Source organism: Danio rerio, chromosome 25, assembly GCF_052040795.2.
Source record: "Danio rerio strain M-AB ecotype USA chromosome 25, GRCz13ab, whole genome shotgun sequence".
NCBI classification, from domain to species: Eukaryota; Metazoa; Chordata; class Actinopteri; order Cypriniformes; family Danionidae; genus Danio; species Danio rerio.
The window spans coordinates 9,413,807-9,438,085 of NC_141045.1; the positions used below are offsets into that span (position 1 = coordinate 9,413,807).

General features: G+C 36.3%; 3 protein-coding genes across 3 annotated transcripts; all 3 read left to right on the forward strand.

Moving 5' to 3' along the window:
• The first annotated feature begins 2,802 nt into the window (after nucleotides 1-2,802).
• On the forward strand, nucleotides 2,803-10,301 carry LOC141380886 (uncharacterized). Its single transcript, XM_087312753.1, has 2 exons — nucleotides 2,803-9,420; nucleotides 10,200-10,301. Exons 1-2 carry the CDS (start codon nucleotides 3,133-3,135, stop codon nucleotides 10,299-10,301), a joined length of 6,390 nt encoding a protein of 2,129 aa, XP_087168879.1. The 5' UTR covers nucleotides 2,803-3,132.
• Nucleotides 10,302-10,478: 177 nt separating this feature from the next.
• LOC147837657 (uncharacterized) lies at nucleotides 10,479-15,350 on the forward strand. Its single transcript, XM_087311683.1, has one exon. The coding sequence runs from the start codon at nucleotides 10,717-10,719 to the stop codon at nucleotides 15,205-15,207; it is 4,491 nt and encodes a 1,496-aa protein (XP_087167809.1). The 5' UTR covers nucleotides 10,479-10,716; the 3' UTR covers nucleotides 15,208-15,350.
• Nucleotides 15,351-15,551: 201 nt separating this feature from the next.
• LOC100149773 (intestinal mucin-like protein) lies at nucleotides 15,552-24,100 on the forward strand. The gene is made up of 20 exons (XM_087311789.1): nucleotides 15,552-16,021; nucleotides 16,125-16,308; nucleotides 16,503-16,665; nucleotides 16,769-16,935; nucleotides 17,032-17,101; nucleotides 17,437-17,540; nucleotides 18,098-18,129; nucleotides 18,226-18,400; nucleotides 18,492-18,587; nucleotides 18,698-18,738; nucleotides 19,492-19,611; nucleotides 19,722-19,820; nucleotides 19,908-20,027; nucleotides 20,862-20,960; nucleotides 21,039-21,158; nucleotides 21,518-21,616; nucleotides 21,707-21,826; nucleotides 23,174-23,213; nucleotides 23,322-23,439; nucleotides 23,686-24,100. The coding sequence occupies exons 2-20, from the start codon at nucleotides 16,143-16,145 to the stop codon at nucleotides 23,858-23,860; spliced, it is 2,124 nt and encodes a 707-aa protein (XP_087167915.1). The 5' UTR covers nucleotides 15,552-16,021; nucleotides 16,125-16,142; the 3' UTR covers nucleotides 23,861-24,100.
• Nucleotides 24,101-24,279: the final 179 nt, after the last annotated feature.

Sequence of the window (24,279 nt, forward strand, 5' to 3'; positions counted from 1 at the left end):
TTATAGAGAGGAATGGGCAGTATTAAAATGTAGCATCATAACGAGTGATACATTCAAAGACTGCCAAAAAAAGGTACGGATCGAAACCCTTTTGCATCTATAAATGAATTTTCAAATAGTTTTCTAAACAGTGAACCAAGTTACAGCATGTATAAAAAGTATTGATATGTACTGTTTTGTCAGTATTCTCAACATTTTTCTCATATTTTGAAAGATGCTGTTGACTTGAACAGATACTAGTAGCAACCAAGCTAAGCCACACATGCTGTACAAAGGAAACAATACTAAAAATTTTAGAAATTAAGTTGTGCAATAAAATGGTATAGATATAGCATATAAGATAAAGCATTGAACACATAAAGAAATATATAAGAGAAGGCTTAAAAAGCCCAGACAGCAGCTGCGAAATCTCTCAGTAGTTATTCAGCAACCCTGCCTCTCCTCAGTGTAAATTAATATTAGCTAGCTCACTACCAATACCTACATTGCTTGGATGATGAAAACCAGGACATTTCAGCAAGACAATGATCCCAAACACAGAAAAGGAAACTCTCAATTGTTTTTTTTTTAAAAACTGCTAAAATGACCTGAATTGAATTCAGTAGAAAATAAAATCAGACCAAAGATCACAAAAGCGAAACACAAAACCAGCAAGATTTGATAACTGTTGAAGTCTGGAAAAAAATCACACCTGGGCAATGCATGTAACATTCTCTCTATCATCTCTATACAAGATGCCCTTGAGGCTGTCATTACCAAAACAGCCTTTTATACAAAGTATTAAATATATTTCAGTAGTTCATTACCTTTTCCCTGGTGTCATATCATTATTATTACACCTAACACATTTTTCAGATTGTTATAATAATTTTTTTATTTGTAGGCTCCGTCACAACTTCTTTAGAAATATATTTACCAGAAATCAATACTAATTTTACGTGCTATACATGTTTCTACAGGTGGATCCAACACCGTATTATGACAACTGTTTGAAGGACACGTGTGCATGTGACACTGGAGGAGATTGTGAGTGCTTGTGTACGGCTGTGGCTGCTTACGCTCAAGCCTGCAATGAGGCTGATGTTTGTGTGAACTGGAGAACACCTGATTTCTGTCGTAAGCGTCTTTAATATTATTACAGATTATACATTTATAATAGCTGAATGGGTATTTTATGCAGATTCTAAATATTTAATCGTTGCTGCTTCACAGAAAATATAATGAAAGCAAGTTAAATAATTGTCAAATAACATGATGCAAGTATGATTAATGCTTGATTTGCTTTTGTTTATGCTGCAGTTATTGCATTTATACATGCTCATACATTTGTATTTTTTCCCTGTCAGCTGTTTACTGTGACTACTATAATAAACCAGATGAATGTACGTGGCATTACAGTCCTTGTCATCCACCTTGCTACAAAACCTGTCTCAACCCTAGTGGTATCTGCAATAACACTTTACCCAACCTGGAAGGTAAGCCCAATGACCAATGTGGCATGTTGGTTCAACTTTGATTATTATTAATCATTTTAATCAATATAAAAAAACAACAACATTCATTTGCTACTATAACAATAAAGCCCTCGCTATTGCAGGGCACCAGATCAACTCAATGTTGTGACTGAATTTTTTTAGAGGTCCCACTGGTGCGACTGCAAAATTGACATATAATTATATTTAAAATGAATGTGCAGAAGATTATATTAACAGCTCATCCAATAACTCTCCGCTTTTCCTCGAAGACATACTATCATCCTCTTGGGTACAAACAATTACTCATGTTATCAAATCTATGCCATATCTATTCTGCTATGATGATCACATGTACCAGTGCTTTCAGTCGGAATGTGTACAGGAGCCTGTTTGCTGCATATTATTCCAGTCAGTTTGAGTTTCATTATTTCTTATGCACTTTATTTATCTTTTCTCTACTAGATTTATCTCTATATATTTATCTCTATTACTCTATTTATCATATCTTTACTTTTATGTAAAGTGTTGCACTTAATCAAGCAACAGCATGAATTGATGGGCATTCACATATAGCCTGCTTCTGTAATATATAAGTATAAAACAGGTTTTATTGAGCTTTTGGTGACTGTGTGATCATCTCAAAACTACCAGACGGTCATTGGGCTGCATCCGTCCATTGGTCAGCGTCAGTTTTGTTATGTAGATTGGTTTGTTTCACACGTCGCCTCTAATTTAGTTAAATGTCAGACTGCATTGGCTCAATTCAGTGTGTCAAATTGGTGTTGGGTCGTCAGCTGAAGAGAGTGAAGGGTTAGATATTTAATGAGTGTGACGTAGTTAAGTGACATAGCAAGTAAACAAACCAAGCCAATAAGAAACACAAAGTGTCCGGCTGTAATTTTTGTTACATTTCTTAAATATTTGCAAATTATCAAACATATTTGCAGCATGAAAGGAGAATTCCTGTGATGATGGTACAAAAGCTGCCTTTTTATGCTTTGCACGCATGTGTTGGGAGTTACAGTTTCCTAATGTGATGAGAAAACCGATTACTGCCCTTGCAGTGCAAAAAGACAAATCCTCCCATGCAGAGGCAGAAAGTGTATTGTTGTTTCGGTTAGCTGCTGTCCATTTTGTGTGTTCACGGGCAGCTTTTTGGTCTAGACGAGACCACATGTGAGAAAACAGCAACAGCACAGTTGTGTTTTGTCGATGCTACTTGTTTGGCATTGGTTTTGGTGTGTATCAGCGCTTAAAGTTACTCTACTATGGCTAGTTAGTCTGACTGTTCATGTCAGAAAAATTTCTTATTTTTTAAATTGGTATTGTTTATATAAACTGTAAAAATACTTTTCTCAATTTTTTTCTTACCTGGACCTATGTGGTACACAACAACTGCTTCATGGTCTTCTTATGTATACTTAATGTACAGTATATTACATGTGTAAAATGCTTTCTTTTGTGATTGCTAAGGTTAGTAGAAAGTTGCTGAACTGTTTTAACTATTTGCTTTTTTTCAGGATGTTTTCTGACGTGTCCAGATGACAAACCTTTTTATGACGAGGAAAACCAAGTCTGTGTAAAGGACTGTTATATAAGTACAACTATTTCAACATTGACAACCACCTACACAAGTCCACTTCCTACATCTAGTCTTATGCCATCTACAACATCAGAAATACCATTTACAACTAGTATAACTCCTAGTACTAGATCCAATTCAACATTTTCCACCATATCAGTTACTACAACCCCCCAGAATCCATCTACAACATCAGAAACACTATCTAGAACTAGTACAACTCCTGGCACAACTATTTCCATATTTACAACCACTCATAGTACTACAACTCCTCTGACACCATCTACAACATCAGAAAAACCATCTACAACTAGTACAACTCCTGGCACAACTACTTCAACATTTACAACCACTTCTAGTACTACAACTATTGTGACACCATCTACAACATCAAACTTACTATCTACATCTAGTACAACTCCTGGCATAACACCTACTTCAACATATACAACCATTCATAATACCACAACTTATGTGACACCATCTACAACATCAGAAACACGATATACAACTAGTACAACTCCTGGTACAACTAGTTTAACATTTACAACCACCCCAACTTCTAAAACTCTTCTGACTCCATCTACAACAATAGAAATACCATCTACAATACACACAACTTCTGTTGTCAGACCTACTTTAACATTTACAACTACTTCAAGTACTACAAGTGCTCTGACATCATCTTCAACATCAGAAATACTATCTACAACCAGTACAACTCCTGGCACAAAACCTACTTCAACATTTACAACCCCTTCTAGTACTACACATCCACCTCCGCCTTATACAACATCAGAATTTCCATCTACAAGTAGTTCAACATTTATAACTACTTCTAGTACTACACCTACTCTGATGCCATTTACAACATCAGAAATACTATCGACAACTAGTATAACTCCTGGCACAACTAGTTCCATATTTACAACAACTTATAGTACTACAACTCCTTTCACGCTATCTACAACTAGTACAACTACTGGCAAAACTAGTTCAACATATACAACCACTTCTAGTACTACAACTCCTCTGATGCCATCTACAACATCAGAAGTACCATCCACAACTAGTACAACTTCTGGTATAACACCTACTTCAACATATACAACCACTTCTAGTACTACAGCAACTCTGATGCCATCTACAACATCGGAAACACCGTCCACAGCTAGTAAAACTCCTGGCACAACTAGTTCATCAACATTTACTACCCCTTCTAAAACTACAACTCTTTTGATGTCATCTACAACATCAGGAATACCATCTACAACTAGTACAACTCCTGGCACAACTAGTTCCATACTTACAACAACTTATAGTACTAGAACTCCTTTGACGCTATCTACTGCAAGTTCAACTACTGGCAAAACTAGTTCCTTATTTACAACCACTCATAGTAATACAACTCCTTTGATACCATCTACAACATCAGAAATACCACCCACAACAAGTACAACTCCTGGCACAACTAGTTCCATATTTACAACTACTTATGGCACTACAACTCCTCTGACACCATCTACAACATCAGAAAAACCATCTACAACTAGTACAACTCCTGGCACAACTAGTTCATTAACATTTACAACCACTTCTACAACTACAACTCCTTTGATGTCATCATCAACATCAGAATTCCCATCTACAACTAGTACAACTCCTGGCACAACTAGTTCAACATATACAACCACTCATAGCACTACAACTCCTTTGACACCATCTACAACATCAGAAATACCATCTACAACTAGTACAACTCCTGGCACAACTAGTTCCATATTTACAACCACTCATAATACTACAACTCCTCTGACACCATCTACAACATCAGAAATACCATTTACAACTAGTACAACTACTGGCAAATCCAGTTCAACATATACAACCACTTTTAGTACTACAACTCCTCTGATGTCATCAACAAATTCAGAATTACCATCTACAACTAGTACAACATCTGGCACAACTAATTCCATATTTACAACAACTAATAGTACTACAACTCCTCTGATGCCATATACAACATCAGAAATACCATCCACATCTAGTACAACTTCTGGTATAACACCTTCTTCAATAAATACAACCACTTCTAGTACTACAACCACTCTGATGTCATCTACAACGTCAGAAACACCACCCACAACTAGTAAAACTCTTGCCACAACTAGTTCATCAACATTTACAACCCCTTCTACAACTACAACTCATTTGACACAATCTACAACATCAGAAATCCCATCTACAACTAGCTTAACTCCTGGCACAACTAGTTCCATACTTACAACAACTTATGGTACTACAACTCCTTTGACGCTATCTACAACTAGTACAATTACTGGCAAAACTAGTTCAACATATACAACCACTTTTAGTACTACAACTCATCTGATGCCATCTACATCAGAAATACCATCTACAACTAGTACAACTCCTAGCATGACTACTTTAACATTTACAACAACTTCTAGAACTACAACTGACCTGACACCATCAACAACATCTAAAATACCATCCACTACTAGTTCAACTCCTGGAACAGCAACTTCAACATTTACTACCACATCCATTACTGCTACTTCTCTGATGTCATCTACAACATCGGAAACACCAATCACAACTAGTAAAACTCCTGGCACAACTAGTCCATCAACATCCCCTTCTACAACTACAACTCCTGTGATGTCATCAACAACTGCAAAATTACTATCTACAACCAGTACAACTACTGGCACAGCTAGTTCCATATTTACAACCACGTCAAGTACAAAAACTCATCTGACACCATCTACAACATCAGAAATACAATCTACAACTAGTACGACTCCTGGTACAACTAGTTTAACATATACAACCACTTATAGCACTACAACTCCACTGACACCATCTACAACAAGTACAACTTCTGGCACAACTAGTTCCATATTTACAACCCCTTCTACAACTACAACTCCATTGACACTATCTACAACTAGTACAACTACTGGCAAAACTAGTTCCTTGTTTACAACCACTCGCAGTACTACAACTCCTCTGATGCCATCTACAACATCAAAAATCCTATCTACAACTAGTACAACTCCTGGAACAACTACTTCAACATTTACAACAACCTTTAGAACTACAACTCATCTGACACCATCAACAACATCTAAAATACCATCTAAAACTAGTACAACTCTTGGTACACCAACTTCAACATTTACTACCACATTTATTACTACTACTCCACTGATACCATCTACAACATCGGAAATGTCATCTACAACTTCTAGCCGTACAGCTACTTCCAAATCTACTCTAACTGTTGTTACTGGAAACACCAAATCTACCACTTATGCATCTGCAAAACCTCAAATTGACAATACCACAACCTCACTATTTACATCTACAACTTCACCTGTGTCGACAGAAATAACTTCTTCAAATAGTACAACTTCTGGCACAACACCTACTTCAACATTTACCCCCACCTCCACTTCTACTACTCCTATGACGCTATCTACAACATCAGAAATAGCATCTACAACTAGTACAATTCTTGGCACAACTAGTTCACCATTTACGACCACTTCAAGTACAAAAACTCATCTGACACCATCTACAACATCAGAAATACCATCTACGACTAGTACAACTGCTGGCACAACTAGTTCAACATATACAACCACTTATAGCACTACAACTCCTCTGACATCATCTACAACCTCAGAAATACCATCTACAACTAGTATAACTCCTGGCAAAACTAGTACCATATTTACAACCACTCATAGTACTACAACTATTCTGACACCATCTACAACATCAGAAATACCATCCACATCTAGTACAACTTCTGGTAAAACACCTACTTCAACATATACAACAACTTCTACTACAACAACTCATCTGACACCATCTACAACATCAGAAAGACCATCCACAACTAGTACAACTTCTGGTATAACACCTACTTCAACATATACAACCACTTCTAGTACTACAGCAACTCTGATGCCATCTACAACATCAGAAACACCGTCCACAACTAGTAAAACTCCTGACACAACTAGTTCATCAACATTTACTACCCCTTCTAAAACTACAACTCTTTTGATGTCATCTACAACATCAGAAATCCCATCTACAACTAGTACAACTCCTGGCACAACTAGTTCCATACTTACAACTACATATGGCACTACAACTCCTTCAACTACTGGCAAAACTAGTTACTTTTTTACAACCACTCATAGTAATACAACTCCTCTGACACCATCTACAACATCAGAAAAAACATTTACAACTAGTACAACTCCTGGCACAACTAGTTCATCAACATTTACAACCCCTTCTACAACTACAACTCCTTTGATGTCATCATCAACATCAGAATTCCCATCTACAACAAGTACAACTCCTGGCACAACTAGTTTAACATATACAACCTCTTATAGCACTACAACTCCTCTGACACCATCTACAACATCAGAAATACCGTCTACAACTAGTACAACTCCCGGCACAACTAGTTCCATATTTACAACCACTCACAATAGTACAACTCCTCTGACACCATCTACAACATCAGAAACACCATTTACAACTAGCACAACTCCTGGCACAACTAGTACCATATTTACAACAACTTATAGTACTACAACTCCTTTGACGCTATCTACAACTAGTACAACTACTGGCAAAACTAGTTCAACATATACAACCACTTTTAGTACTACAACTCATCTGATGCCATCTACAACATCAGAAATACCACCCACAACTAGTACAACTTCTGGTATAACACCTACTTCAACATATACAACCCCTTCTAGAACTACAACTGACCTGACACCATCAACAACATCTAAAATACCATCCACTACTAGTTCAACTCCTGGAACAGCAACTTCAACATTTACTACCACATCCATTACTGCTACTCCTCTGATGTCATCTACAACATCAGAAACACCAATCACAACTAGTAAAACTCCTGGCACAACTAGTCCATCAACATCCCTTTTTACAACTACAACTCCTGTGATGTCATCAACAACTGTAGAATTACTATCTACAACCAGTACAACTACTGGCACAGCTAGTTCCATATTTACAACCACGTCAAGTACAAAAAGTCATCTGACACCATCTACAACCTCAGAAATACAATCTACAACTAGTACAACTCCTGGTACAACTAGTTCAACATATACAACCACTTATAGCACTACAACTCCTCTGACACCATCTACAACATCAGAAAAAACATCTACAACTAGTACAACTCCTGGCACAACTAGTTCAACATACACAACCTCTTATAGCATTACAACTCCTTTGACGCTATCTACAACTAGTACAACTACTGGTAAAACTAGTTCAACATATACAACCACTTCTATTACTACAACTCCTCTGATGCCATCTACAACATCAGAAAAACCATCTACAACTAGTACAACTCCTGGCACAACTAGTTCAACATACACAACCTCTTATAGCATTACAACTCCTCTGACACCATCTACAACATCAGAAATAGCATCCACAACTAGTAAAACTCCTGGCACAACTAGTTCATCAACATTTACAACCCCTTCTACAACTACAACTCCTTTGACATCTTCAACAACATCAGAAATCCCATCTACAACTAGTACAACTCCTGGCACAACTAGTCCATCAACAACTGCTTCTACAACTACAACTGCTTTGACATCATCTACAACATCAGAATACCCATCAACAACTAGTACAACTTCTGGCACAACTAGTTCAACATATTCAACCACTAATAGCACTACAACTCCTCTGACACTATCTACAACATCAGGAATACCATCTACAACTAGTATAACTCCTGGCACAACTAGTTCCATATTTACAACAACTTATAGTACAAAAACTCATCTGACACCATCTACAACATCAGAAATACAATCTACAACTAGTACAACTCCTGGTACAACTAGTTCAACATATACAACCACTTATAGCACTATAACTCCTCTGATGCCATCTACAACATCAGAAATCTTATCTACAAGTAGTACAACTCCTGGCACAACTACTTCAACTTTTAGAACTACAACTCATCTGACACCATCAACAACATCTAAAATAGCATCTAAATCTAGTACAACTCTTGGAACACCAACTTCAACATTTACTACCACATTCATTACTACTACTCCACTGACACCATCTACAACATCGGAAATGTCATCTACAACTTCTAGCCGTACAGCTACTTCCAAATCTACTCTAACTGTTGTTACTGGAAACACCAAATCTACCACTTATGCATCTGCAAAACCTCAAATTGACAATACCACAACCTCACTGTTTACATCTACAACTACACCTGTGTCTACAGTTATAACTTCTTCAAATAGTACAACTTCTGGCACAATACCTACTTCAACATTTACAACCACCTCCACTTCTACAACTCCTATGACGCTATCTACAACATCAGAAATAGCATCTACAACTAGTACAATTCTTGGCACAACTAGTTCACCATTTACAACCACTTCAAGTACAAAAACTCATCTGACACCATCTACAACATCAGAAATACCATCTACGACTAGTACAACTGCTGGCACAACTAGTTCACCATTTACAACCACTTCAAGTACAAAAACTCATCTGACACCATCTACAACATCAGAAAAAACATCTACAACTAGTATAACTCCTGGCACAACTAGTGCCATGTTTACAACCACTCATAGTACTACAACTATTCTGACACCATCTACAACATCAGAAACACCGTCCAGAACTAGTAAAACTCCTGACACAGCTAGTTCATCAACATTTACTACCCCTTCTAAAACTACAACTCTTTTGAGGTCGTCTACAACATCAGAAATCCCATCTACAACTAGTACAACTCCTGGCACAACTAGTTCCATATTTACAACTACATATGGCACTACAACTCCTTCAACTACTGGCAAAACTAGTTACTTTTTTACAACCACTCATAGTAACACAACTCCTTTGATACCATCTACAACATCAGAAATACCACCCACAACAAGCACAACTCCTGGCACAACTAGCTCCATATTTACAACTCCTCTAACACCATCTACAACATCAGAAAAAACATTTACAACTAGTACAACTCCTGGCACAACTAGTTCATCAACATTTACAACCCCTTCTACAACTACAACTTCTTTGATGTCATCATCAACATCAGAATTCCCATCTACAACAAGTACAACTCCTGGCACAACTAGTTTAACATATACAACCTCTGTTAGCACTACAACTCCGCTGACACCATCTACAACATCAGAAATACCATCTACAACAAGTACAACTCCTGGCACAACTAGTTTAACATATACAACCTCTTATAGCACTACAACTCCGCTGACACCATCTACAACATCAGAAATACCATCTACAACTAGTACAACTCCCGGCACAACTAGTTCCATATTTACAACCACTAATAATAATACAACTCCTCTGACACCATCTACAACATCAGAAACACCATTTACAACTAGCACAACTCCTGGCACAACTAGTTCCATACTTACAACAACTTATAGTACTACAACTCCTTTGACGCTATCTACAACTAGTACAACTACTGTCAAAACTAGTTCAACATATACAACCACTTCTAGTACTACAACTCATCTGATGCCATCTACAACATCAGAAATACCACCCACAACTAGTACAACTTCTGGTATAACACCTACTTCAACATATACAACCCCTTCTAGAACTACAACTGACCTGACACCATCAACAACATCTAAAATACCATCCACTACTAGTTCAACTCCTGGAACAGCAACTTCAACATTTACTGCCACATCCATTACTGCTACTCCTCTGATGTCATCTACAACATCAGAAACACCAATCACAACTAGTAAAACTCCTGGCACAACTAGTCCATCAACATCCCCTTCTACAACTACAACTCCTGGGATGTCATCAACAACTGCAAAATTACTATCTACAACCAGTACAACTACTGGCACAGCTAGTTCCATATTTACAACCACGTCAAGTACAAAAACTCATCTGACACCATCTACAACATCAGAAATACAATCTACAACTAGTACAACTCCTGGTACAACTAGTTCTACAAATACAACCACTTATAGCATTACAACTCCACTGACACCATCTACAACATCAGAAATACCCTCTACAACTAGTACAACTTCTGGCACAACTAGTACCATATTTAAAACCACTCATAGCACTACAACTCCTCTGACACCATCTACAACATCAGAAATAGCATCCACAACTAGTATAACTCCTGGCACAACTAGTTCATCAACATTTACAACCCCTTCTACAACTACAACTCCTTTGACATCATCAACAACATCAGAAATCCCATCTACAACTCGTACAACTCCTGGCACAACTAGTCCATCAAAAACTGCTTCTACAACTACAACTGCTTTGACATCATTTACAACATCCGAATACCCATCAACAACTAGTACAACTTCTGGCACAACTAGCTCAACATATACAACCACTAATAGCACTACAACTCCGCTGACACCATCTACAACATCAGGAATACCATCTACAACTAGTATAACTCCTGGCACAACTAGTTCCATATTTACAACAACTTATAGTACTAAAACTCCTCTGACACTATCTACAACTAGTACAACTACTGGCAAAACTAGTTCCTTGTTTACAACCACTCACAGTACTACAACTCCTCTGATGCCATCTACAACATCAGAAATCCTATCTACAACTAGTACAACTCCTGGCACAACTACATCAACATTTACAACAACTTTTAGAACTACAACTCAGCTGACACCATCAACAACATCTAAAATACCATCTAAAACTAGTACAACTCTTGGAACACCAACTTCAACATTTACTACCACATTCATTACTACTACTCCACTGACACCATCTACAACATCGGAAATATCTTCTACAACTTCTAGCCGTACAGCTACTTCCAAATCTACTCTAACTGTTGTTACTGGAAACACTAAATCTACCACTTATGCATCTGCAAAACCTCAAATTGACAATACCACAACCTCACTGTTTACATCTACAACTACACCTGTGTCTACAGAAATAACTTCTTCAAATAGTACAACTTCTGGCACAACACCTACTTCAACATTTACAACCACCTCCACTTTTACAACTCCTATGACGCTATCTACAACATCAGAAATAGCATCTACAACTAGTACAATTCTTGGCACAACTAGTTCACCATTTACAACCACTTCAAGTACAAAAACTCATCTGATACCATCTACAACATCAGAAATACCATCTACGACTAGTACAACTGCTGGCACAACTAGTTCAACATATACAACCACTTATAACACTACAACTCCTCTGACACCATCTGCAACCTCAAAAATACCATCTACAACTAGTACAACTCCTGGCACAACTAGTTCCATATTTACAACCACTCATAGTACTATAACTACTCTGACACCATCTACAACATCAGAAAAAACATCTACAACTAGTATAACTCCTGGCACAACTAGTGCCATGTTTACAACCACTCATAGTACTACAACTATTCTGACACCATCTACAACATCAGAAACACCGTCCAGAACTAGTAAAACTCCTGACACAACTAGTTCATCAACATTTACTACCCCTTCTAAAACTACAACTCTTTTGAGGTCGTCTACAACATCAGAAATCCCATCTACAACAACTAGTTACTTTTTTACAACCACTCATAGTAATACAACTCCTTTGATAACATCTACAACATCAGAAATACCACCCACAACAAGCACAACTCCTGGCACAACTAGCTCCATATTTACAACTCCTCTGACACCATCTACAACATCAGAAAAAACATTTACAACTAGTACAACTCCTGGCACAACTAGTTCATCAACATTTACAACCCCTTCTACAACTACAACTCCTTTGATGTCATCATCAACATCAGAATTCCCATCTACAACAAGTACAACTCCTGGCACAAGTAGTTTAACATATACAACCTCTTATAGCACTACAACTCCGCTGACACCATCTACAACATCAGAAATACCATCTACAACTAGTACAACTCCCGGCACAACTAGTTCCATATTTACAACCACTAATAATAGTACAACTCCTTTGACACCATCTACAACATCAGAAACACCATTTACAACTAGCACAACTCCTGGCACAACTAGTTCCATACTTACAACAACTTATAGTACTACAACTCCTTTGACGCTATCTACTACTAGTACAACTACAGGCAAAACTAGTTCAACATATACAACCACTTCTAGTACTACAACTCATCTGATGCCATCTACAACATCAGAAATACCACCCACAACTAGTACAACTTCTGGTATAACACCTACTTCAACATATACAACCCCTTATAGAACTACAACTGACCTGACACCATCAACAACGTCTAAAATACCATCCACTACTAGTTCAACTCCTGGAACAGCAACTTCAACATTTACTGCCAAATCCATTACTGCTACTCCTCTGATGTCATCTACAACATCAGAAACACCAATCACAACTAGTAAAACTCCTGGCACAACTAGTCCATCAACATCCCCTTCAACAAGTACAACTCCTGTGATGTCATCAACAACTGCAAAATTACTATCTACAACCAGTACAACTACTGGCACAGCTAGTTCCATATTTACAACCACGTCAAGTACAAAAACTCATCTGACACCATCTACAACATCAGAAATACAATCTACAACTAGTACAACTCCTGGCACAACTAGTTCAACATATACAACCTCTTATAGCATTACAACTCCTCTGACACCATCTACAACATCAGAAATACCATCTACAACTAGTACAACTTCTGGCACAACTAGTACCATATTTAAAACCACTCATAGCACTACAACTCCTCTGACACCATCTACAACATCAGCAATAGCATCCACAACTAGTATAACTCCTGGCACAACTAGTTCATCAACATTTACAACCCCTTCTACAACTACAACTCCTTTGACATCATCTACAACATCAGAAATAGCATCCACAACTAGTACAACTCCTGGCACAACTAGTTCAACATATTCAACCACTAATAGCACTACAACTCCTCTGACACCATCTACAACATCAGGAATACCATCTACAACTAGTATAACTCCTGGCACAACTAGTTCCATATTTACAACAGCTTATAGTACAAAAACTCATCTGACACCATCTACAACATCAGAAATACAATCTACTAGTACAACTCCTGGTACAACTAGTTCAACATATACAACCACTTATAGCACTATAACTCCTCTGATGCCATCTACAACATCAGAAATCTATTCTACAACTAGTACAACTCCTGGCACAACTATTTCAACTTTTAGAACTACAACTCATCTGACACCATTAACAACATCTAAAATACCATCTAAAACTAGTACAACTCTTGGAACACCAACTTCAACATTTACTACCACATTCATTACTACTACTCCACTGACACCATCTACAACATCGGAAATGTCATCTACAACTTCTAGCCGTACAGCTACTTCCAAATCTACTCTAACTGTTGTTACTGAAAACACCAAATCTACCACTTATGCATCTGCAAAACCTCAAATTGACAATACCACAACCTCACTGTTTACATCTACAACTACACCTGTGTCTACAGAAATCACTTCTTCAAATAGTACAACTTCTGGCACAACACCTACTTCAACATTTACCACCACCTCCACTTCTACAACTCCTTTGACGCTATCTACAACATTAGAAATAGCAACTACAACTATTACAACTCCTGGTACAACACCTACTTCCAGAGCCACTACCAGTAGATCTCCTATAACTACACTACTTACAACAACACCTTTTATACCTCCAACACCACCACAACCAAACCCATGTTATGAATGTATAAACATAAATGGAAGTTTCATCCCTGTTCAACGGGATTGTCTTCCACCGCAAAACATCACCTGTGAAAATCACCAGCCAAGCGTGCTGCTAGAGGATAAGCACGAATGCTGCCCTTATTACGTCTGTGATTGTAAGTATGCTGTTCTTCTCAAGTACTACATTTTAGAATTTCATCAGGGTAATGATATCTATACTGATGTCCTCATTTCTGCCGTTCAAGAATGAACACAGTAGCAGAACCTATTACTCTACAAGCTGTTCCAAATGTTTATAAAGGACATTATAAAGACAGAGATATCTGAAAGTGTCTGTCTCTTTGAATCCATCGAACACAGTGGATTAGATCCTAAAATTTTATTCAAATGTAATTGGCCAAAAAAAAAGAAAAAAGTAATCTATACTCCAGTAAATTAAAACAAAAATGTCTTCTGGAGCAATAAAATGGCAAAGAAAAATTGTGTTATGTTTTCCTGAACATCAGCATATTGTAAAGTTTTTTTCAAAATATATTTTATGTTCATCTGAAATAAACTATAAATAATAGTAATACTTACTAAGAAAATCATTTTATAAATTAAAAGGCTATTTACCATATGTGTAGTTATTCTAACCAATATGCATTGACCGAAAGACAAATAAATTGTTTTACAAAATAATATTAAAAATCTATACAGAGAATTTGGAAATGTTAAAATATCTGTCTAATGACAACTGGAATAATTTTTAACAATAAATGTTCTAATAAATTTTAGTGCTTGGTCCCTAACCTATACACACTCTACTATTCATAGGCTTTTGCCAAGGCTGGGGTGACTCCCATTACATCACATTTGATGGACTCTATTACAATTACCAAGGAAACTGCACATATATTTTAATAAAGGAAATTAACCCTCAATTCAACTTAGCAATCTACATTGAGAATGTCTACTGTGACCCTGCTGAGAACGCATCCTGTCCCAGATCCCTTATTGTGTCTTACAACGAACAAAACATTACACTTAGGAGTCACAGGCTAATTGGAGGAGCAAATCTAGAGGTGAGATTTACTGTATAGCAGAACTGAACAAAGATTTTGTAGTCTTTTCCCTTCATTGTCTTGTAAATTTGTTTGCTTTCTTTGTGCTTGTCTGTTTTTTAAGGCTCTAGAGGGAAATATTATGCTAGCACTGCCATATAATAATAATGGCCTGAGGGTTATTAGCTCAGACCTAAACTTATTACTAGAGATTCCAAAGCTCAACGCCTATGTACTATATGGAATCACTGGCTTCAGCATCAACCTGCCATTCCAGTATTTTGGAAAAAACACAGAAGGCCAATGTGGTAAGCAAACAAAAAAATTTTTTTTGAGTTGAAATAGTTTAAAAAGAGGTCATATCAGATAAATTATTTTGTCAATATTCCTAAAAGATAAAGCATGATGTTGAATAAAACAATATTTGAATGATAATATGGTTGTTGAAGTAAATGATCTTATTCAGTAATAATACTAATTATTCTAAATAATTCTTACTAAGGAACATGCAACAACAACCAGAATGATGATTGCCCTGGATCCTTGGCAAACGACTGCAAAGTAATGGCAGAGAACTGGAATACTACAGTTTGCACTCCACCAGCTCCATTACCTACTCCTAACTCACCCCATGTCCACCCTGACTGCTACCTACTTAACACCACGTCAGTTCATTCTGTTGGTGTAATTAAATGAAATTCAACAAACTTTGCATCTTGAGAGTGATATTTGCTTTTAGTAAACCTTCTTCATTGTGGATATTTTCAGGTTTGAAGCGTGCCACTCCCATGTGCCTCCTGAAAACTTCTTTTCAGCCTGCCAATATGATAGCAGTAATAACCCTGCTGGAGTGTGTGCCAGTCTGCAGAGCTACGCAAGCGTCTGTGCAATGTTTGGGGTCTGCATATACTGGAGGAACTACACAAGCCAATGCAGTAAGTTCATGAATGGAATAGATTTCATTTAGGTTATATAAAAATCAGTAAAGCAATTTACAAGTAAATATTCTGAAAGATACATTTCTTCCTCAGATATTGGTTGTTCAGAAGATAAAGTGTTCTTGCCTTGTGGTTCATTTGAACCGCCAACATGTAGAGATAGGTATGGCCTTTTTTCTTCAATAGTTGATATGGTTGTGGGAAATGTATATGGTAACACTTTATAAAACTAGTGGCATACTATTTGGCCAAGATATGTTTTTGCTTTTATTATTACTCCATTAAGATAGAATGTCTAGTCAAATGTACATATGATTTATTTCCACCCAAAACATTGAGGTTCAGAATGATCTCACTGACATTTAATAGTTGTAAACAGAAATATAATCTTAGAAGAAAGTTAGAATTGGCCTCTCTGAAATAAAATATCCCCTGATTACATTATTAATGTGTTAATTGATGTATTGCAAGTAACACACTGTAAAACTTTGCTTACAGACAAATGGAGAGCAACATTACAGTGTCCACAGAAGGCTGCTTCTGTAGTCAGAACACAACACTCTTCACCAAGGATTCTGGAGTCTGTGTGCCACAACCCTGCGGTGAGAAGCCATAGTCTCTGTCATATTACAGTACATCTTTATATGGATAGAGAGATTGGTCTACATCTCAGATTAGAGTCTCACACTTGTTTACATGTATAACAGCAATGTATACATGTATAGCCATTGACTTGACTATTAATAAATTGACATTTCACTGCCCAGCTGAAATTTCCAGCTTTGCTGCTCACCAGCAGGTTTATTAAGTTTGCTGAGAGCAGAATGGAATGCTGGTTGATAGCTTGCTGGTCCCCAGTATGGCACACCAACTCAATTTTGCTCAAAGACAGCTGGTTTATTCATGCTGGTTTATGCTGGATTTTTCAGCAGGGTCGGGTTATGCATCATCTCGTTTTTCTGGGAAGGACTGTTCAGACTATAAATAAAAGAATGAAACAGTATTGTTTCAGTGTCCTCTCAAATGCTAATGGTTTGGTCTTGAAGGGTTAGCATCCTACACAACTTTCCCAGAAAAAGATGCACAGAAACTTGCACCTGCATTACACATATCCACATCTCATATCCTGTTTTAAGAATATACCTGTCTTTTCCTGTAGGATGCTTGGACTCATCTGGGAAACCACGTAGGGTACTGTATACAAGGATTAAAACTGTTCAATAGTCACTTCCTGAAGAAGCATCCCTGTGGCATGCAATTCATGTTTTGTTTGCTTTTACACTGCAGTTTAATGAGAATTTTACGCACAACTGTGAGGACTGTGTCTGTGATAAAGCCAGGATGTCAGTCATCTGTAAACCCAAGAAGTGTCCCGATGTGCCCCCTGTGAACTGCACTGAGCCCTTCATGGTGGGCAATGTCACCGATCCATCAGAGCCATGCTGCAGCAGACAAGTTTGCAGTAAGAGGAGTTTGTTTCTTTTTAAAACTGGGTTTGCTTCAGAATTACAGTGTTTAATACTAGCTTTCTCTCCCTCTGTTTCATGATGTAGATTGTAGCATGTGCCCATTTTCGGAGGAAAAGTGTGAGGTCGGATATGAACTAATTGTGCACCCTTACGGAGACTTCTGTCCAGAAATCAGATGCGGTATCACTATCAGTCCTAAACACTTCCATCAGCTTGTCTTTTTGACATAATGTTTGTCTTTAATGTGTGTGTGTGTGTGTGTGTGTGTGTGTGTGTGTTGCTTCTTACAGAGTCAAAAGAAGTGTGTGTCTTCAACAACACAGAATATAAGGTAACTAAACACACAGAATTGAAAAATAAACCTTTGTAAATTCTATTAACATTTGCTTTTCATGTTAGGGTGAACGTGGTCATTGTAGTCTAAGTGTGACTAGACATTCGATCTCTCTCACTTCCGTTGATTTTTAGACACAAATAACTGCTTGCTATGCTGCTTGATGTTGCAAACTGGTATTTCCTCATGATTTTATTTATTTTTTCTTTGTATTGTCAGAAACACACTGGTTTGTAAACCAAGTAGTTTGACCATTAACAGCCATTTATTATTCCAAGGTATTTATCCCAGAGGTAAATGGCTGTTTACATGCATCAATTTTTGTCAATGCATATTAATTTAATTCAGTTACAGATTCGTTTATCTTACACTCTAAACATTTTGATCTGATTCATCTATTTGTTCAAATGTGTTTTATATGAATTCCGGTCAACTTTTGCATTGCGTTTCAACATATATTTGTTTTTGTTTTTTTAAACAGGCTATAAAGTCTGAAAATAGAATTAATCTGTTTATTTTCGAGTTTGGGCACCCCTGGTTTACATGGTAATTTTTTTGTCGATGCATCAGATAAAAAAAAAATAAGTTATATTTTTTAATATAAGTTATAAGAAATAAGTTATAAGAAAGTAGTAATACTACTTTCAGTCCAGTTGCAGAAAATGCTTACTTTGGCTTTGCAAAAAAGGGTGAAAACATTGAAAATAGCTTCTTATGGTTTCACTTTGTTGCCCTTTTTCCTCTTTCTAGCCTGGGAGTAAAATCCACGTAGGGCCTTGTGTTGAATGTAACTGTGAATGGGACCCATGGACTGAACTATATCAAATGAATTGTTCCTATGAAGTTTGCCCTGATGATGAGTGTTATGAGGTAATACCTACAGCTTAAGCTTGTGGTCAGTTTGCATTAGTGCTGCTCTCCGATTTGAAAATACAGCACAGAGTTCCTACTGCTCTATAATAATCATTTTCTCTCTGTAGGGGTTTGAATATGTGATACAAGATGGAGAGTGCTGTGGAACATGTAAACTAATGAGCTGCATTTATTATAGAGAGAACAACACTAAACACATTCTTCATGTACGTCTGACTACATTCTTAAACTTGGTCTGTTGTTAATTTAATCATACGTCAAAGTCTTAACATACTCGGTCTGTCTTTTGTTAGGATGGAGATGTCAAGAATTTTACATGTGAAACTGTTTCCTGTCATGAAATAAATGGCTCATTTTTGATTGAAAAAACCAAAACAGTGTGTTCGTACTCGAGTGTGCACGTCTGTGAGTATGTAAGTAAGATCTCTATACACACCACACACACTGTATTTTGGCTTTTGCTTTTTTCAGGGTTTTTTTTTTTCCATTTATTGAGTATGTTTGCAAAATGAAGCACCCAGTCACTTCACATCACATTCAGTATCAGTTTTATTCCAAAATATTAAATAAAATCACCTTGGTGTTGTTAAATTTTCCTATACAACAAATGGAACAATTTGGAAAAAATGTCCTGCTTTTGCTCATCCAGGAACAGACAATCAAATTATATATATATATCTCAGAATGGTCCCATGAAGTGTTCTGGGGTTATTCAGTAAGTTCACATGAAATACAACTTAAAATTCTGCCTTTGGTCATCTTTGTGCACATTACATGTATGAATTCTGTTAGCTCCAACCTGCCAATGCAAACTACTACACAAATGCACCATTTGATAAGATGACAGAAAGTTCTAAAAATAAAAAAACTAATAAAAAGATTAAGCATAAAACATAATGCTTAGAAATATCAAGTTTAATATTTCCAGACTGGAACTGTTGCCAAATGACAATGACAACTGACATATTTTTTTAAGGATGACTTATTTTACTATCCCCATAGATCATTTCAAAATACAGTATATAGTAAATAAAGTATTAGTGACATCAAGTACTTGGAATTAACATCAAGCCACTTGGGTTTACCATTTTTAGATTTTCTAACATTTCTTGGATCTTGCTTTAAAATGTGAGTTGAGTCAACTGTAAAGTTCTTTGAAAGTAAAAAAACATACCCTCTGTAGCATCTACTTCTGCTGAAATATTAAAACTACAGTACACTATAAACTCTTTTTTTTTCACTTCAAGGGGTTTGAATATGTGATGAAAGAAGGCGAGTGCTGTGGAACATGTGAACCAGTGGCCTGTATTTATCAATCACCAAACAACACCATACATATTCTCAAGGTACATTGGAAAGACAATTATCAGACATGAAAATATGGTTCTGAATTAACCCTCACACATGTTTGTCATTTCATTTAGGATGGACAAGAGTTTAAGTATAAATGTGAAACTGTTACCTGCAATCATATTAATGACTCATTTGAGATGAACATAACCAACATGGAATGTATTCAATTGAGTTCAGAGGACTGTGCGTCTGTAAGTAAAACCTCTAGCTTCAATTTAGTAGTGTAGTAATGAATTAGAAACTGAGCATACTGTAAATTTATCATCTTTTTCTTCTTCAAAAAATCTACATGTATTTAATTTTGAAAGTACAAATATTAACGTTGGTCATTTTTTTAATTAATGGCACTTAAGAAAATACACATTTTTCATGTTGAAGTGATCTTAATATGTCCTGCTGGTAGTGCTTAAGCATGCTCAAAATACCTTAAATAGCAGGTGGTCATATGACATTTACCTGCATAAAAACTACAGCACCAAAACAACATTATCTTCTCAGTAGCTTTTCAGCATCCTCTTGATTATTAAAATTAAAACTAATTATTCCACAGGGCTTTCAATATATGAAAAAAGTTGGAGAGTGCTGTGGGTCGTGTGTACAAGTGGCCTGTATTTATGATGCTCCAGACAAAACCACACATGTTCTCCAGGTACATTTGGAAACATTTACAAATGTTCCTCAGAAAAAGAATCTGCTCTGTTCTTTAATTTTCATGCAGTCAGTCTTTCTTTTTGTTTAGGAAGGACTTTCATACATTATATCATGCATGAATGTCACGTGTCTGAAAAGGAATGATGTGTTCACGATAAAGGAAGAAATGAAAAAATGCCCTTCCTTTAATCAAGATGACTGTGTGGAGGTAAGTAGAATCCAGCACACATTAACACCTTTTTTCTTGTATTCTGCTACTGCTTCAGCTCTTTTTAATACTATTTGTTATTTTATATACAGAATTCATAAGTATATCACGAATACCACTCATATTTTTGTAATATCTGTAATATTTCAGTGAACATAACATTATATAGCATATGTGCTCTTGTGTGCTTCTAAACAGAGTATACTTTGAAATGCTGTGTACAGTAATGTATGCATGAAATAATATAGAATACTTTGGGTTTTACAGTCAGTAAAGACAGTTTTTTAATATTTTTCTTCAGTTCACTACATTCAATGTTAATCGAACAGACATGCATATTTTACTCACCTTTATCAGCATTCGCTCATCTGGAAACTTAATTTTGGAAAAAGTGAACTAATTCAAACTATTGAAAATTAATAAATACTACAGTACTTTCTTAATCAGGGTATATGCAGGAATCCTAAAGGTAATTTCAATACATTTTAAAAGACTTTTTAAAGACCTTCTCAGAATACTTTAAGACCTCATCGCCACTTCAAGTTCTAATCAGTATTAAAACTTTACCTTAATAAACGGTTGTTAATAAACTGTTGTAGTTAAATCAATGGAGCACAACCAAGCAGCAGAACTCAGATAAGCTCGGAAGAAACAAAGCTTGAAAGAATAAATAACGTAATTGTTTTTAGCAAAAGGCTTTAGCCACTGTTTAAACTCATCTTTCTCCAACCAGGAGTACGCAAACTTAAATTTTCCCCTATTGCCGTCCGTTTCGCTCAGTGGTTTTGCTACATGTGGAGAGCGTCACATCATCTTCCAGCATTTGTCGCAAATTACGTGACAACACCAGGACAGAGTAGATTGGGACGTGCCCTGCCCCTAACCAATCGCGTGGATGGAGCATGCGGTGGTTAATATTAGGAGGAAAATAAATATATTTACACGTTTTTGGAGTCAAGTACTTTTGACAACGCTTGAACAAAATTTAAACCTTGTAAAATGTGATTAAGAATTGTTAATACCTTTTAAGGGCCTTAATTGTCTCATAATTAACTTTTAATTCTTTTTAAGACCCTGCAGACACCCTATAATGCAGTTAGATAATTCCATTGGTGGTAGAAAATATTATATACATATGTGTGTGTGTGTGTGTGTGTGTGTGTGTGTGTGTGTATATATATATATATATATATATATATATATATATATATATATATATATATATATATATATATAATAAGGATTGAATTAAAAAAAGGTTTGCAAAAATCGGTTCTGTTCAGATATCTGTGACAATAAACACCATTTTTTACTAAACAATTCTTTCTGCAAATTGGATTTTCGCAGGGAACAAAGCAATTTGATGAGGATGGATGTTGCCCAAACTGTAAGATATTTGTGTCCCTATATAAATCAATCTTAAGACTAAGAATAACAATTTTACTATAAAATCTTTATTAGAGTCAAAGGCTTACCTGTCTCTGTTTTCTCTCAGGTGAAACTCGTAACTGCGCTCCTGTGAAGAACGTCACTCGTCTGAAAGTCAATAATTGCACTTCAACTGAAGATGTTGAAATTACATCCTGTGCTGGTCACTGTGACTCCAAATCAACGTAAGAGTGCTGCACACCTGTAGATCACAAACATACTCTGCTATGTAGTTTGAAATATCAGAACTACAAAGTCTTACTAACTGCAATGACAGGTTGTTGTTGTTTTTTAGGACAAATGGTTACCAAAATGGGCATTGTTTTGCATGCTGCTAGGAATGCTATTTTTATATCTTGATCAATCTTACGTATTTTATGACAGTCTAAATGCTGAATGAACAGAATTAAATGCATTTATTTGTTTTCTAGTCTGGATTTACATGGATACATGATGAACAGCTGTTCCTGCTGCCAAGCAGAGAGATCCAGCATTCGAGAGGTGACACTGATGTGTGAAGATGACTGGCAGAAATGGCTGAATATCCGGCATAACTACACATACATAGAGACATGCACATGCACTCCTGTCATGTGTGAAGACTAAAATAACTTCAGAAAGGAAGATTATGATTGGCACGATTCTCCTGTGAACATGACACAATCTTAAGATGATTGCTGAATTAATGTGTATAAAATATATTTTGGTAAATATTGCACCATTATTTTTTTTCCTTGTGATTTGATTTGGGGCATTGTATTTAATGCATAATACTGTATTTTCTTTCTTTCTAATGAAATAAAATAAAATCACAATAAGGCATAATAAAGAGCATCTGTTACTGTCCTCTGTTTTACTGTTGTTTAGTGCCAGCCCTGTGAAAAAAAATGTAAACACCCAAAGATTTTGTTTTGACTTCTTCTTGAGTTGCCTTTACAACAGAATAAACTCAAAGTAATAACAAAATAATAAAAGTAATAACTAATTACCAAACCATTGATGTTAAAAAATGTTTTTGTAACTGA

Coding starts and splice junctions, on each gene's coding strand:
- LOC141380886 (XM_087312753.1), top strand. CDS start 3,133: ATGCCATCTACAACATCAGAAATACCATTTACAACTAGTATAACTCCT. Junction 9,421..10,199: donor CAACTACACCTGTGTCTACA/GTTATAACTTCT, acceptor TGGCACAACTAG/TTCATCAACATTTACAACCC.
- LOC147837657 (XM_087311683.1), top strand. CDS start 10,717: ATGCCATCTACAACATCAGAAATACCACCCACAACTAGTACAACTTCT.
- LOC100149773 (XM_087311789.1), top strand. CDS start 16,143: ATGCTAGCACTGCCATATAATAATAATGGCCTGAGGGTTATTAGCTCA. Junction 16,936..17,031: donor GAACTACACAAGCCAATGCA/GTAAGTTCATGA, acceptor TTTCTTCCTCAG/ATATTGGTTGTTCAGAAGAT. Junction 21,827..23,173: donor ATCAAGATGACTGTGTGGAG/GTAAGTAGAATC, acceptor GGATTTTCGCAG/GGAACAAAGCAATTTGATGA.